The 17,617-nt window shown below is 36.7% G+C and overlaps 1 protein-coding gene across 1 annotated transcript in view; it reads left to right on the forward strand.

Annotated features, from left to right (window-relative positions):
- SLC9C1 (solute carrier family 9 member C1) overlaps positions 1–17,617 on the forward strand; it is a 152,086-nt gene that overhangs the window by 57,201 nt on the left and 77,268 nt on the right. Inside the window, exons 10-12 of the mRNA XM_065913843.1 lie at positions 734–899; positions 8,036–8,164; positions 12,053–12,214. Coding sequence (XP_065769915.1) covers positions 734–899; positions 8,036–8,164; positions 12,053–12,214 — 457 coding nt within the window. The remainder of the gene's footprint in view (positions 1–733; positions 900–8,035; positions 8,165–12,052; positions 12,215–17,617) is intronic.

Here is a 17,617-nt window from a genome sequence, read left to right on the forward strand (position 1 = left end):
GGTTTGGTCATAAAATCATGCTAAATAGCCACCACAGGAAAATATGAGAAAATAGAAGGCAACTTCCCAACAGTGGGAAGGCAGAAGGCCAGGTTCCAGTTCTGAAATAATAGAATTTTCCTTCCTATCTTTTCCCTGGTCCTCTGCCATTTCCATGCACTCTTCTATTTTTTTGTTTTCTCTTTCCTCCCCCCACCCCCACTCTTCTGTAACTTTTTTCTAAATTTTTTTTCTTTTCTCTGTGTTAATAAGCTATGCCTCAGTTTTTATCCATTGTTAAATGTGTATATATATTATACATATGTAACATATAGTATAATTACATGGTATCTATGCATATGCCTTCACACATACATATCTATATTCAATGTCTATATTAAGATAATTAAAAATTTGTTTTTTCCTTTATGGCTTATTACAGGATATTCCCTGTGCTTTATAATAGGACCCTGTTGTTTATCTATTTTATATGTAGTAGTTTGTATAAAAGTTGCTTTTTATTATAATATTTCCTATAACTAGTATTTCTTAGATTCTAAGACTCTCACTGCAGTTTTTTCCCTTATTTCCAGAGTTTCAAGCACATTGTTGTTAAGTAAGATAATTGAAAATTTCCCTTTGATGGATTTAATGTGATTCTAATGTGATTCTACATCTTCAGTATCCTGATTTTGCTTTTAAAAATGGAATGCAAATGCAATTTGATTTTTATATCTGTGAAATTTCTTTGCAGATAGTTTTCATTACAGTTCCTGGCTTTCTGATTAACTACGCCTTAATCCTTTGGTATCTGTCATCTATGAATAAACTGCTTTTGAAAACCACCCCCTGGTTACTATTTTCAGCTATCCTTGTGAGTTTAGATCCCATGCTGACTTCATCTGCTATAAAAGATCTGGGTAGGTGTATTTTTCTCTTTTCCTATATTTAAAATATATTCCATGGTTAAATTGTCTAGTTTTAAGATCTTTGTTCATTATAGCTTCTTACTATGTGAAGTGAGGTGCTGGGACACTAAGGTTTGAGCATAGAGATTCATGTGGTGATTCTTAGAATAGAATGAAATGCCAGTGATGGGCTTACTTAGTATTTTTTTTTTTTTTTATTAGTTGGAGGCCAATTACTTCACAACATTTCAGTGGGTTTTGTCATACATTAACATCATGAATCAGCCATAGAGTTATACGTATTCCCCATCACGATCCCCCTCCCACCCCCCACTCCACCCGACTCCTCTGGGTCCTCCCAGTGCACCAGGCCCGAGCACTCGTCTCATGCATCTCACCCGGGCTAGTGATCTGTTTCACCATAGATAATATACATGCTGTTCTTTTGAAACATCCCACCCTCACCTTCTCCCACAGAGTTCAAAAGTCTGTTCTGTACTTCTGTGTCTCTTTTTCTGTTTTGCATATTGGGTTATCATTACCATCTTTCTAAATCCCATATATATGTGTTAGTATGCTGTAATGTTCTTTATCTTTCTGGCTTACTTCACTCCGTATAATGGGCTCCAGTTTCATCTATCTCATTAGAACTGATTCAAATGAATTCTTTTTAATGGCTGAGTAATATTCCATGGTGTATATGTACCACAGCTTCCTTATCCATTCATCTGCTGATGGGCATCTAGGTTGCTTCCATGTCCTGGCTATTATAAACCCAGGACCAGATGGCTTCACAGCTGAATTCTACCAAAAATTCAGAGAAGAGCTAACACCTATCTTACTCAAACTCTTCCAGAAAATTGCAGAAGAAGGTAAACTTCCAAACTCATTCTATGAGGCCACCATCACCCTAATTCCAAAACCAGACAAAGATGCCACAAAAAAAGAAAACTACAGGCCAATATCACTGATGAACATAGATGCAAAAATCCTTAATAAAATTCTAGCAAACAGAATCCAACAACATATTAAAAAAATCACACATCATGACCAAGTGGGCTTTATCCCAGGAATGCAAGGATTCTTTAATATCCGCAAGTCAATCAATGTAATACACCACATTAACAAATTGAAAGATAAAAACCATATGATTATCTCAATAGATGCAGAGAAAGCCTTTGACAAAATTCAATACTCATTTATGATTAAAACTCTCCAGAAAGCAGGAATAGAGGGAACATACCTCAACATAATAAAAGCTATATATGACAAACCCACAGCAAACATCACCCTCAATGGTGAAAAATTGAAAGCATTTCCCCTGAAATCAGGAACAAGACAAGGGTGCCCACTCTCACCACTACTACTCAACATAGTCTTGGAAGTTTTGGCCACAGCAATCAGAGCAGAAAAAGAAGTAAAAGGAATCCAGATAGGAAAAGAAGAAGTGAAACTCTCGCTGTTTGCAGATGACATGATCCTCTACATAGAAAACCCTAAAGACTCTTCCAGAAAATTACTAGAGCTTACTTAGTATTTTAAGTCTTGCATTCAGTTGTGGAATGAAAGTGAAAAGTGAAAGTTAAAGGCGATCAGTCATGTCCAACTCTTTGTGATGACATGAACTATACAGTCCATGGAATTCTCCAGGCCAGAATACTGGAGTGGGTAGCCTTTCCCTTCTCTGGGGGATCTTCCCAACCCAGGGATCGAACCCAGGTTCCCACACTGCAGGCAGATTCTTTACCAGCTGATCCACGAAGGAAGACCAAAGAAAATAAACTGACTTTTGCATTGGCTGGGAATCGATCCCCAGCCTCCCACGTGGCAAGTGAGAATTCTACCACAATGCCTTGGTTAGGGCAGGGCATTATTTGGAATGCTAGACTTTATGCATGCTTCTGCCTTGAGCCAACAGAATAGTTTTGGGGGCATTGCAATATTGTATTTATTTCATGGTAACATTTTTATTGCCCAACACCTCTTATCTGTTGAAAACACTGTCCGGATAATGCTATCTGTAAAAAAAAAAAAAAAAAAAAAAAATTATCTTTTAAGTCTTTGTCACCATTAAGACCAAAATTCTAAAGAGTCAAAAACAATAAAATCATTAATGATATAGTGTTATCAGTGTGCACTGCTTTAGGAGAAAGAAACCTCTTTTGAAAAGTAAAATACCAAGTCAGTGTAACCCAGAAAAAAAAATCCAAGACTCGCATTCAAAAAAAGGAAAAATTACCTAATTTATGTTTGCTTGACTATTTTTTATAATGAGAACTGAAACATTTGTTTTAAAATAGAATTTTAATGTGGCACGTACATGTGCACACAGCCTCACACAAACACTTTTTATGGACAGTTAAAAAGGAAAGAACTGTCTGAGGTAACTAGGAGGGGAGTAGGGGAGAAACACTAAGTGTATCTATATGAATAAAGAAAAGTCAGATCTTTAAGACAAGGAGATTAAGAGTGCATCAATATCTACCCCCAACCCTGCTGCTCTGGGGCTCTGTCAGTGCCTGCTCCTTTTCATGCTCATAAGATGTGGAGGAGTTCTGTACTAACTGAGAGGATTCCATAATCCTTTTAACTTTATAATCTTAGAGTTTAGTTGTTCCATTGACTTCCTGGTTTACCCCTGTTGAATTTAAATCATTTCTTTGGATTTACTTACAAAGTTATTCTTGTAATCTTTGGCCATCTTGCCGTTACTTTTGGAATTTTGCTTTTCTCCTTATTTTGCATCATTTTTAAAGTATAAAAAATTTATTTTTCTCTTGGAGATATTTTTTGCCTGAGTTTTCACAGAAAGACTTTTATATGTTTTTTATTTTATTCTCAACAATAAAATCTGGCCAGGCCTATGTTTGGAGTACATGGATACATTCACATTGTCTTGAGCTTTTTATGACCTATTGACTCCTCTTATGCTCCTTGTCTTTATTTCCAAATATTCATTTTGTTATAGCCTAATTTTCTGAGATGGAATAGTTATACAACAGTATCAGTTAGGGTTTGTTTTGGGCTTTGCTTTTGACTAAAAATAACTCCAAGTGTAGTGGCTTAAAACTACAATCATTTTTTATTTTCCATGAGTTTGGCAGCTCTGATAGTGTGAACTGGGCTCTGCTGATCTTGGCTTGGCTCACTAATGAATCTTCAGTCAGCGAGAGGGTCGTCTGGGCGCCAAGTGATCTAGAATGGCCTCACCCAGAAGATCCACTTTTCTCCCATATTATTTCTCACATTCCTCCAGAAGAGGAGCCAGGAAATTCTGCCATGATGGTGGCAGGGATCTTAGAGAGGAGAAACAGAAATCTTTCTCACGCCTCTCCTTGTGTAAAGTCTCATAAAAATAAATCTCTTTGGTGATAGAAACTTCAATCTTATCACAGAAGGCATGGATGCAGAGACAGGTGAGGAATTAGATTATCAAGGCAATGAGTTTCTACAGGGACAGACTGCCTTGGCTTTACTTCTTTTCCAGTAGCATACTTACTGTATTAGATTGTGATCAGAAGGATAGGCTGATTGGTTCACAAGAAAGGTTTTACCATTTCCTTAAGAATATTTCCCTCCTATGGACGTTTTGAAAATTATTAAAGAAGTTCAGTTACAGTGTTGCCCTACAGGAACACTGAATGGCAAAGAAAGAAATAATAATTGATAGATATCAAACTTGGAATAATATCATAAGTGGAGGAGATCAAGATGGAAATAGATTATATCAGAATGCTCTCCATTAATGGAGTTTGATTTCTAAAACCATTGAAAGTGATGTATGGTAAAGTCAGGCAATTACTAATTACAGTCTGACTACCTGGACAACCGCATTAATACTTTGGTTAATTACCATGGTATAGAGCTTTGGTTTATAAGTTTGCCTTATCCCTCTACTATCATTTTTTTGTGTCTTGTCTTGAATTCATGGTGTACATATTTATATAGACCAAGTATCAGAATTAAAAAATAATGAATCTCACGTGTTCATCTGTGCTTTGAAACAAGAAACGAGAGCTCTAGCTGATAAACAAACTCCCCTGCTGAGTCAGTGGTAAACAGTCTGCCTGCCAATGCAGGCGATGCAGGTTCTAGCCCCTTGGAAGGTCCCTTGGAATAGGAAATGGCAACCCACTCCAGTATTCTTGCCTGAAAAATCCCATGGACAGAGGACCCTGGGACTTAAGAGTCTTTTCCAGCACTAATTCAAAAGAATCAATTCTTTGGCACTCAGCCTTCCCTGTGGTCCAAGTCTCACATTCATGCATGACTACTGGAAAAGCCATTTGTTTGTGCGCTTAGTCATGTCTGACTTTGTGACCCCATGGACTATAGCCCACCAGGTTCCTCTCTCCCTGGGATTTTCCAGGCAAGAATACTGGAGTGGGTTGCCATTTCCTACTCCAGGGAATCTTCCCAACTCAGGGTTTGAACCCATGTCTCTTGTGTCTCCTACATTGGCAGGCAGATTCTTTACCACTGCACCACCCAGGAAGCTCCCTTATTGGAAAAGGCATAGTTTTGACTATACAGACCTTTGTCAGTAAAGTGATGCCTCTGCTTTTTAGTATGCTAGGTTTGTCATAACTTTTCTTCCAAGGAGCAAGCATCTTCTAATTTTATCATCTATATTGATTTTGGAGTCCAAGAAAATAAAATTTGCCACTGTTTCCACTTTTTCCCTATTTGCCATGAAGTGATGGGACCAGATGCCACATCTTAGTTTTTGAATGTTGAGATTTAAGTCAGCTTTTTCACTCTCCTCTTTTACACTCATCAAGAAACTCTTTAGTTCCTCTTGAGTTTCTGCCATTAGAAGGGTATCACCTGCATCCCTGAGGTTGTTGATATTTCTCCTGGCAATCTTGATTCAAGCTTGTGGTTTATCCAACCCAGAATTTTACATGATATACACTGTATATAAGTTAAATAAACAGGGTGACAACATACAGCCTTGAGGTACTCTTTTCCCAATTTTGAACCAGTCTGCTGTTCCATGTCTGGTTCTAACTGTTTCTTCTTGACTTGCATACAGATTTCTCAGGAGGCAGATTAGGGGATCTGGTATTCCCATCTCTTTAAGAATTTTCCAAAGTTTGTTGTGATCCAGAAGTCAAAGTCTTTAGCAGAATCAATGAAGCAGAAGTGGATATTTTTCTGGAATTGCTTTAGTTTTTCTCTGACCCAATAAATGTTAGCAATTTGATCTCTGGTTCCTCTGCCTTTTCTAAACCTAGCTTTTACATCTGAAAGTTCTCGATTCGTGTACTGCTGAAGCCTGGCTTGAAGGATTTTGAGCATTCCCTTGCTGGTATGAGATAAGTACAATTGTGTGGTGGTCTGAACATTCTTTGGCATTGTCTTTCTTTGGGATTGGAATGAAAACTGATTTTTTCCAGTCCTGTGACCATTCCTGAGTTTTCCAAATTTGATAGCATATTGAATACAGCACTTTAACAGTATCATCTTTTAAGATTTTAAATAACTCAGCAGGAATTCTATCACCTCCAATAGCTTTGTTCACAGTAATGCTTCCTAAAAGTTCACTTGAGTTCACACTCCAAGATGTCTGGCTGTAGGTAAGTGACCACACCATCATGTTTATCTGGGTCTTTAAGACCTCTGTGTATTCTTGTCACCTCTTCCTAATCTCTTCTGCCTCTGTTAGGTCCTTACCATTTCTGTCCTTTATCATGCCCATTCTTAAATGAAATGTTCCCTTGGTATCTCCAGTTTTCTTGAAGAGATCTCTAATCTTTCCCATTCTATTGTTTTCTCTATTTCTTTGTATTGTTCACTTAAGAAGACTTTCTTGTCTCTACTTGCCATCTCTGGAACTCTGAAATCAGTTGGGTATATCTTTCCTTTTCTCCTTTGCTTTTGGCATCTCTTCTTTTCTCAGCTATTTGTAAGGCCTTCCCAGGCAACCATTTTGCCCTCTTGCATTTCTTTTTCTTAGGGATGATCTTGATCCCTGTCTCTTGTACAGTGTCACAAATCTCCTTCCATAGTTCTTCAGGCACTCTATCAGATCTAATCTGTTGAATTTATTTGTCACCTCCACTGTATAATCATAAGGGACTTAACTTAGGTCATACCTGAATGGTCTAGTGGTTTTCCCTACCTTCTTCAATTTAACTCTGAATTTTGCAATAAGGATCTCATGATCTGAGCCACAGTCAGCTCCAGGCCTTGTTTTTGCTGACTATATAGAGCTTCTCCATCCTGGCTGCAAAGAATATAATCACTCTGATTTCGGTATGACTATCTGGTGATATCCATGTGTAGAGTTGTCTCTTGTGTTGCTGGAAGAGGGTGTTTGCTACATCCAGAGTGTTCTCTCAGCAAAACTCTATTAGCCTTTGCCCTGCTTCATTTTGTACTCCAAAGCCAAACTTGCTTGTTTTTTCAGGTATTTCTTGACTTCCCACTTTTGCATTCCAATTCCCTGTGATGAAAAGAACATCTTTTTTTTTTTTTTTTTTTTTTTTTTGGTGTTAGTTCTAGAAGGTCTTGTAGATCTTCATAGACTGTTTGAGTACAGCTTCTTCAGCATTAGTGTTTGGGGCATAGACTTGGATTACTGTGATGTTGAATGGTTTGTCTTGGAAATGAACTGAGATCATTCTGTTGTTTTTGAAGTTACACCCAAGTATTGCATTTTGTACTCTTTTGTCGACTATGAGGGCTGCTCCCTTTCTTCTAAGGGATTCTTGCCCACAGTAGTAGATATAATGGTCATAGGAGTTAAATTCACCCATTCCTGTTGAGTTTAGTTTGCAAGAATACTGGAGTGGGTAGCCATTCCCTTCTCCAGGGGATCTGCTCAACCCAGGGATTGAACCCAAGTCTCCTGCATCGCAGACAGGTTAGTTACCATCTGAGCCACCAGGGAAGCCCTGTCTTTGATTCCTAATCAACCACAATTAATTTGGTACCTAATCATGATGATCTAGACTTGTAAGTTAATACATAGTGAAAGTTTCTTGAACAGATTTTACAAACATGACTAACGTATATTTAAGCATGCAGGAAAGCACATGATATAAACCCATAGCTGGAAATATGCTTCTACTTGTTGGTAAAATTCTGCTCTTTAATATTCATTAGATTTTTCCCTCCTTAAAAAAGTATTTTTCTCTCTGTAGGTCTTTCTAGAAGCCTGGTCAGTTTAATTAATGGAGAAAGTCTGATGACCTCTGTAATGTCTTTAATTATATTCACTGTTATTGTGGATATTGACCTTAGCTTGCACAAAAATACAATCCAGTCCTTAGGTAAGTATTTTTTCTTAATCTTTTAAAATTAGAATCCCATATTTTCTGAAATCTTAATTTCTTAAAACTAGAATTCTGTGTTTTCTAAACTCTGACATGGATATTATAATACCTTACCAAAATTATACTTATGCAAACATAATCATATTAGTATAATTATTGGCCATTTACAAAGAAGTACCAAACATCCCTTATTTAATATTGGTTATGATTTTGTTGTGAGGCTAAGTTGGGAGTTTTCATGAGGATGCCTATAGAAGCAATATTCTTCAGACCTAGACTGAACCAGAATTATTGATAACAAGAATGAGAGAATTTTTTTATCTGTTGAAGATGAACTCAAAAGATAAGTTGAGTAGGGAATCCCCCAGTGCCGAGAGTAAGGAATCCCCCAGTGCCGAGAGGAGGGATCTTCCCTTCCCTGCACTCTATGACTATCTCCCTGCAGGCAACACAGAAAGCTGTCAGCTCAGGGAGAAAGCGTGAGTTGTACGGCCATCTACAAGGCCTGAGCACACTGCTTGTAAGCAGAGAGATTGTAAAATGTCTAGAAGTTCATTTACCACATTCAGATAGTCCTGAACCAGACATATTTTGTCCTTTATCTTGCATATGTGCATGCATGTGTATATAAGGCAAGTGATGTTTGCACACCGTGAAGAGTGATTATAAAGTATATAGATGAGTAATTATGACTCGGGACAAAAAATACAGTTGTCAGCCCTCCTGTGAGCATCTTATATGCCCCTTCCTAATCAAACCCTCATCCTTTCAGTAGTTTAGAGTGTAGTTTCAACAAAATTAGAAATAAAGAAGTTATAACCGACACCACAGAAACACAGAGGACCATAAGAGACTGCTTACTACATGCCACTAAAAGGACAACCTAGAAGAAATGGCCAAGTTCTTAGGAAGATGCATTCTCCCAAGATCAAACCAGGAGGAAATTGAAAATATGAGTAAGCCAACTACAAGTACTGAAATTGAATCTGTGATTTCAAAAACAAAAGAAACGAAGTCCAAGACCAGATGGCTTCACAGGTGAATTCTATGGAACATTTAGAGAATGATTAACACCTATCCTTTTGAAACTATTTCAAAAAATTACAGAGGAAAGTATACTTCCAAACTTACTCTGTGAGACCACCATCACCCTGATACCAAAACTAGACAAAGATACCACAAAAAAAGAGAAAATTACAGGCCAATATCACTGACGAACATAGATGCAAAAATCTCAGCAAAATACTAGCAAACCAAATCAAGCAATACATTTAAAAGGTCCTATACCATGACCAAAAGTGGGATTTATCCCACAGGAATGCAAGGATTTTTCAATATTGGCAAATCAACCCATGTGATATACCACATTAGCAAATTGAAGAATAAAAACTATATGATCATCTCAATAGGTACAGAAAAAGCTTCCAATAAAACTCAACATCCATTTATGGTAAAAAAAAAAAAAAAAAAAAAAAAAAAAATTCTCCAGAAACAATACCATTTACCACTACATCAAAAAGAATAAAATGTCTAAGAACAAGTCTACCTAAGGAGACAAAGACCTTCACTCTGAAAAGTATGAGAAAGAAACTGAAAATGACACAAGCAGGTGGGAAGATAAAACAGGCTCTTGGATTGGAAGAGTCAATATTCTCAAAATGACTATCCCACCCAAGGCAAAATACATACTAAATGCAATCTTTATCAAATTACCAATGGCATTTTTCACAGAACTAGAACAAATTTTTTTTCATTTTTTGGAAACTCAAAAGACCTTGAAAGCAACTTTGAGAAAGGAAAATTGAGTTAGAGGAATCAGGCTCCCTGACTTCAGACTATACTACAAGCCTACAGTAATCAAAACAGTATGGTACTGGCATACCATACCAGAAGACTAATCCTTCCCCAATAGAATCACCTTTCTCATGTCTTTCTCAAGAGAGCTGGTCCATGTCGTGAACAACTACCCAACGTGGGCATAAGAAGCACTTACTTTCAGCCTTGTTTTTTGTATCCAATTAGTTTAACTCAAACCATGGCAGTTTGGAATATCTGTTGTGATCCTAGAACCCCAGTTTAGCATAGCAAGGTACATCCTTTTTAAATGCTTCACATAACCTTTCTGTGGTGTGTGAGAAAACCAAACTACATACATAGAATATTTTCCAAAATGCAGAGTACAAAAAGAGGTAACAGAATGCAGTACTCAGAGAGTTTTTACCACAAAACTTGCTGCAGATATGGCCTTCCCATAGATGATTGAGGTGAGGAAAAAGGAAATGTTTATATTCAAAAGCATCTTAAAAGCTCAAAAACCATCCTCGGGGGAAACTGAGAAATGTACAGTGGAGTCATACATGCTGGTCAGAAGGATCAAAGTCCAACCTATATACCTGATCTAGTATTATGTGCAAGCTGCTCAGTGATGTCCAACTCTTTGCAATCCCATGGACTGTAGCCCATCAGGCTCCTCTGTTGATGGAGAAGGCATTTCCTGGCCTAGTAAATCCATCCAGTAAATATTTTATTCTTTAAGAGCTCTTTTTCTTTTTTAAAAGGGAAAGCATCTTTTAACTTGGTCTTTTAACTTCAGTTCTTTGCATCTTCTGAAACCAGCATCAGCATCCAGCATATGTTTCATTTACAGGAGGCACTGGATTCCTAAAACTATCACCATAGTCAACCCCATACCTAGACTGGACATTACCTAGAGTCATTCATAAAATTCTCTCAAGTTCACACTACCCCTACAAGTGTTAAATTTTTCTGCTTGGCACATCGAGAAGCCTTGGCTCTCTTTTCCGTCATAGGAATGAGAATAGGCAGAGAAGGAATTTGGATAACCTCAGCCATCCTAACAGAGCCCTCTCTACCAGTGGGCATTTATGATTAAGGGTTCATAACAGGACTCTTTCTCCCTCATTTCACTGCCTTAGAGCCCTGTTCTGGGGTTTACGTCCCCAACTTAGCCTTGTGTGTCGATGTGGTTGCTATTGCTGTTTCCTGTTGGCTGTTCTTTGTTTTGGTTTTGTTCTTGCTCTTCACATATTCTATTGAAGTTGACCCTTCAGGCTTTCCTGCACCTAAGACCCACTTTCATCTGTGATTTAAAGCTTTTCTCCTCTGTTCCTCATCCTATAAAGATGAGAAGGACTTCCTCATATACTGAAAACGCCTGATTCCAGCAAACAGTGCCATCGAGGGTTTAGGCTTCCCGTTTACCTGGGAAGGGCATCATAATGCCTGTTGAAAGAAATTTGGCAAAATATAACAGTATCAGTAAAGGATCAACTGTCCTTTAGTATAGCAATTCCACTTCTGGGGCCTAAGGAAGTAATCAGAGAAATACAAAAAATTATGTACAGAAATATACACCACAACATTGCTTATTGGGAGAAAAGCTGGAAACAATCAAATGTCCAATAGTAAGAAACCAATCAGATTGGTTTGGCAGGCCAATACAATACAGGAGATTCACTTAGCTGTAACCAGAGGCATTCCCTTATTATTATTTTTTTAATTTCTTGTGTATATTATTTTAGATGTAGATTCTAAATTCCATGAGGTTAGAGAACTTCTTATTCATTATTGTTTTTCCAAAATGTATTACACATTTTGGAACTAAATAAATATATATTCCTGAATGGGGACTTAAAAAGCTCTTAAACTAAACTGAACAAATTTTATCAACTTAACTGTGACTTTTGACATTTGAAAAGAAACTCTTTCAATTTAAGAATAAGAAAATAACCTACATCTATCCCAAAGGCTATGAGTTATTTTAAAAGATAATGTCAGAAAGAAAAGTTGACCCAGATTATCACTTAAAATTAAAAGCACATCTATTCTATTAATTATTTTCTTATTTATTCCTTTTTCTTTCAGCCTATATCATTGTGAGAGAAATTTGGTTACAACTTCTAGTAAGTTTCTTGTTTGGAATTGTTAGTTCAAAACTGATTCAACTATGGCTGTCTACTGTTTTTGGAGAGGATGTCAATCATATAAGTCTCAGCTTTTCATTTCTGTACCTCATCTTCTATATTTGTAAGTAAGGGGACTATGCCTAAAATTAAATAATAAAAAAAGGTTCAAATTAAAGATATAAAGATGTGGGAAATATTTACCAGGTGAAAAGCAAAAAAAAAAAAAGACAAAAACACAAAAAATCACCATGCAACTGACCTAGAAGGAATATTTTTGTAAATAATTTTTCAAAAGACATTAAAAATATTAATATGTATGCAATAGGAAACAATGTATCAAGGTACATAAAGATAATTATAATAAGAGAAACTTGACAAAATCATAATTACAAGGAGAAACTTTAACAGGCCTTTCCTAGATAATTTCATAACCAATTGGATTAAAAAAATGAATGGCTATGAAAGATTTATATAAAAACTTAAATGCTTGGCTCCCAAGATATATAGAGTTTTATCTTCCAAAATAGAAAGCTTATTCTTTACACATACCTATAGACATTAACAGAAATAAACTAGACTAGAAGAACATATCAATAAAATTTCAAACATTATTCAGCTACAGTGCAATTAAATGCTTACTTCAAAAGGAGAATCTTTATTATTTTCTTCCCCATTTATTTTTATTAGTTGGAGGCTAATTACTTTACAATATTGTAGTGGTTTTTGTCATACATTGACATGAATCAGCCATGGATTTACATGTATTCCCCGTCCCGATCCCCCCTCCCACCTCCCTCTCCACCCGACTCCTCTGGGTCTTCCCAGTGCACCAGGCCCGAGCACTTGTCTCATGCATCCAACCTGGGCTGGTGATCTGTTTCACCATGTTTCGATTCTGTTCTCTCGAAACATCCCACCCTCGCCTTCTCCCAGAGTCCAAAATTCTGTTCTGTACAGCTGTGTCTCTTTTTCTGTTTTGCATATAGGGTTATCATTACCATCTTTCTAAATTCCATATATATGCGTTAGTATACTGCATTGGTCTTTATCTTTCTGGCTTACTTCACTCTGTATAATGGGCTCCAGTTTCATCCATCTCATTAGAACTGATTCAAATGAATTCTTTTTAATGGCTGAGTAATATTCCATGGTGTATATGTACAACAGCTTCCTTATCCATTCGTCTGCTGATGGGCATCTAGGTTGCTTCCATGTCCTGGCTATTATAAACAGTGCTGCGATGAACATTGGGGTGCACGTGTCTCTTTCAGATCTGGTTTCCTCGGTGTGCATGCCCAGAAGTGGGATTGCTGGGTCATATGGCAGTTCTAATTCCAGTTTTTTTAAGAAATCTCCACACTGTTCTCCATAGTGGCTGTACTAGTTTGCATTCCCACCGACAGTGTAAGAGGGTTCCCTTTTCTCCACACCCTCTCCAGCATTTAGTGCTTGTAGACTTTTGGATAGCAGCCATCCTGACTGGCGTGTAATGGTACCTCATTGTGGTTTTGATTTGCATTTCTCTGATGATGAGTGATGTTGAGCATCTTTTCATGTGTTTGTTAGCCATCTGTATGTCTTCTTTGGAGAAATGTCTGTTTAGTTCTTTGGCCCATTTTTTGATTGGGTCATTTATTTTTCTGGAATTGAGCTTCAGGAGTTGCTTGTATATTTTTGAGATTAATCCTTTGTCTGTTGCTTCATTTGCTATTATTTTCTCCAATCTGAGGGCTGTCTTTTCACCTTGCTTATAGTTTCCTTTGTTGTACAAAAGCTTTTAATTTTAATTAGGTCCCATTTGTTTATTTTTGCTTTTATTTCAAATATTCTGGGAGGTGGGTCAATAGAGGATCCTGCTGTGATTTATGTCGGAGAGTGTTTTGCCTATGTTCTCCTCTAGGAGTTTTATAGTTTCTGGTCTTAATTACATTTAGATCTTTAATCCATTTTGAGTTTATTTTTGTGTATGGTGTTAGAAAGTGTTCTAGTTTCATTCTTTTACAAATGGTTGACCAATTTTCCCAGCACCACTTGTTAAAGAGTTGTCTTAAAAGGAAGATCTTTAAAAATAAACGTTCTAACTGCCTGAAATTAAAAGCAAACTGTTCTTGGTAATTCTTAGATCAAGAAGGTAATAAAAATAGAAGTTACAGATCAAGGAAGGCTAATATCAAAAATTCTATCACATTGCTAATCCATTTACCACAACTCCCTTCTCACAGAGGTACAGCAGACAATGATTATCAATATCGCTGTTTCCTGATACTGCCTCAGAATCACTTTCCATTCAGCCCTTTAGACAGCTCTACAAATGATTTGAAGTTGGCATGTGTGATAATACCAACTTCCCAACTGACTCTATTATCTTTCCATTACATTTAAGAATAAGACAATGTTGCCTAGCCTCATATCCATGATTAAAAATAATTCTGGAAACTCTAGTTAATATAATAAGAAAAAAAAAGCTTATACATATTTTAAAGAAAAAATGGATACATTAGTCACAACATTTTAGAGTATATAAAAACCCAGGAGACTTAATTAATAAACCAAGATAGCAAGGCTCTTTAATGGTTGATAAAAGATAAATATTTTAAAAATCAATAAATCAAACAAAATTCTTACAAACCAGCAGTAATTAGCTACAAGGGCTTCCCCGGTGACTCAACAGGTGAAGAATCCACCTGCAATCCTGGAGACACAAGAGATGCAGTTCTCTCCCTAGGTCAGGAAGATCCCCTGGAAAAGGAGAGGGCAACCCACGCCAGCATTCTTGCCTGGAGAATCCCATGAAAAAGGAGCCTGGCAGACTTCAGTCCATAGGGTCAGAATGATTTGGACACAACTGAAGTGACTGAGCACACACACTCACAACTAGTATAACACATAATGAAAATCGATTCTCTTTACATTGACAAAAAGTTAGAAAATATCAAGGAATAAACTTAGCAAAAGTTTGGACCCAAACAGAAAACTACACAAGTTTTATGAGAATTAAAAATTTCAGTAGACACAAAGGAAAACTTTGTAGAAATGTTAGAGCAACAGAATTCATTATTTTCATTTCTGAAAAAGGAAAGGCATAACATAGATATTTGAGGTTTCCAAACCAATCTGGATTTAAGCCAGTTATAATCTAGTGAGTTTACAGAATCTGTTAATGAATTAATAAATAGTGACAGAATGATCAGCCAGTACAAATGCATTCACTATGCACTACCTTGTACATACCTAAACCTATGAAACATATTTCAGCAAATATAATTTCTTTTAACATCATCAAGTAAGTAAGAATAGCCTCAAGATTAAGAGTTAAAGTGATGAGAAACCTTCTCAGGTTATATTGTATGGGTGAATGTTATTAATATAACTGTTCTAGAAATTACATGAAGTTCCAAAAAATCTGATACATCCAGATACAATGTTATTATAATTCTAATTATCCTAAAATGTTGTATGTCACAGAAATAACTAAATTTCCTGTAACAACATCATTGTAATAAACTCTCATCTGATCTTTAACCATTAAAACAGAAAGATTAAGGGTTATGCTCAAGGAAGCAATTTTATTTAAGTTTAAATAAAATTTAACAATTTAAATTTAAGTAGAGTTGATTTACAATATTATAATATTTTCAAGTATGCAATATAGTGATTCAGAATTTTTATAGATTATATTCCATTTAAAGTTATTACAAAATAATGACTATATTTCCTTGTGTGGTACAATAGACATCTTTGTTGCTTATTTAGTTTATACATACTAGCTTGCATTTTATAATCCCCTACCCCAATCTCCAAGAAAATAATTTAACTTTTTTAGAGTCATGATGTCTCAATAAATATTTTAGAAAGCAGATAATGAGTAAGTATAAATCTAATGTAAAAAACTTTTACTCTGGCCTGTCAAATAAATGAATATTTTAAAAAGTTATCACAATCTGAATCAAATAATGATAGAAATTTGGAGGGAAGTGAAATTTTACAGAAAAATTTAAAAAATTCATCTGGAAACATAAACTGTGAGACTATGTTTATGACATATGTCATATGGCATGACAATCTATTTAAGTGAAGGATTTTTCCTATTAAATGGATAATAGACATTTAATAAGCCTATAATAATTAAAATACGACTGCTATAACAGAGGAATTCAAAGTAAACCAGAGAAACGGATCCTTTTGATAAATGTGTGCTGTGCTTAATCGCTCAGTTGTGTCTGACTCTTTGCAACCCTATGGACTATAGCCCGTCAGGCTTCTCTGTCCACGGGAATTCTCCAGGCAAGAATACTGGAGTGGTTTGCCATGCCCTTCTCCAGGGGATCTTCCCAACTCAGAGACTGAACCCAGGTTTCCTGCATTGCGAGTGGATTCTTTACCAGCTGAGCCATCAGAGAAGCCCAAGAATACTGGAGTGGGCAGCCTGTCCCTTCTCCAGGGGAGCTTGCCCCACCCAAGAATCAAACCTGGGTGTCCTGCATTGCAGGCAGCTTCTTTACCAGCTGAGCTATCAGAAGAGCCTATGAAAAGTGGCATATCCACAATATTCTTTAATATTAAAGCAAAATTTTAATTTGTAACTGTTACCTAGAACAATGTCTGCTAAACATTAAGAGAAAAAAAAATTAGCCCATTAAGAGCAGTATTGCTCTACAATCCCTCTTTGGGTGCATGTTTAGTCGTTCACTCGTGTCTGACTCTTTGGGACCCCATGCAATGGTGATCACCAGGCTCTTCTGTCCATGGGATTTCCCAGGCAAGAATACTGAAGGGGGTTGCCATTTTCTTCTCCAGGGATAATCCCTCTATAGATTTTCTTAATGTGTGGCTTTATGTATATGTATGCTGGATATGAGCTTCTGTGTGTTCACTGGGTACTCCACTCCCAAAATCTTGATCCAGTTATCTCAAGCTTCCAGTAGACACGCTGAGTTGTGTCCGACTCTTTGCCACCCCATGGACTATACAGTCCATGGAATTCTCTAGGCTAGAGTACTGGAATGGATAGCCATTCCCTTCTCTAGGGGATCTTCCCAACCCAGGGATCAAACTCAGGTCTCCCACATTGCAGGCAGATTCTTTACCAGCTGAGCAACAAGGGAAGCCCAACCCAAAGATAACTCCTCAAAATTTCTGACAGTTTCTGGAGTTTTCTTCCTCATAATCTCTGCTGTCTCCTCCTAAATATCTAACAATTTCTGCTTCTTGGTGAACTTTAGTGAAGGTGAGAACAAGCGGAGCTCACAGAGAAAATTACATTGTGCAGTTTACAATTCTGAGATCCGACATCTACCATTATCTCCTCACTTGTCTATATTTCCTGCTTAATTTTTACCACTTGTCTCCTGTACAGAAATTCAGCAAACAGCTTTTAATGCTTGGAGTTGCCTTTTGGGTCTCATACTGTACTGTCAAATAGCTTATCAAATGACTTCTTCTAGGCAAATATAGTCCTCTCCTCAGTTGAATTTTCAATCAAAATTTTCTTCAAAAATTTACCTGAATTCTTGGCATTGTAGTT

Source organism: Muntiacus reevesi, chromosome 21, assembly GCF_963930625.1.
Source record: "Muntiacus reevesi chromosome 21, mMunRee1.1, whole genome shotgun sequence".
Lineage (NCBI taxonomy): Eukaryota > Metazoa > Chordata > Mammalia > Artiodactyla > Cervidae > Muntiacus > Muntiacus reevesi.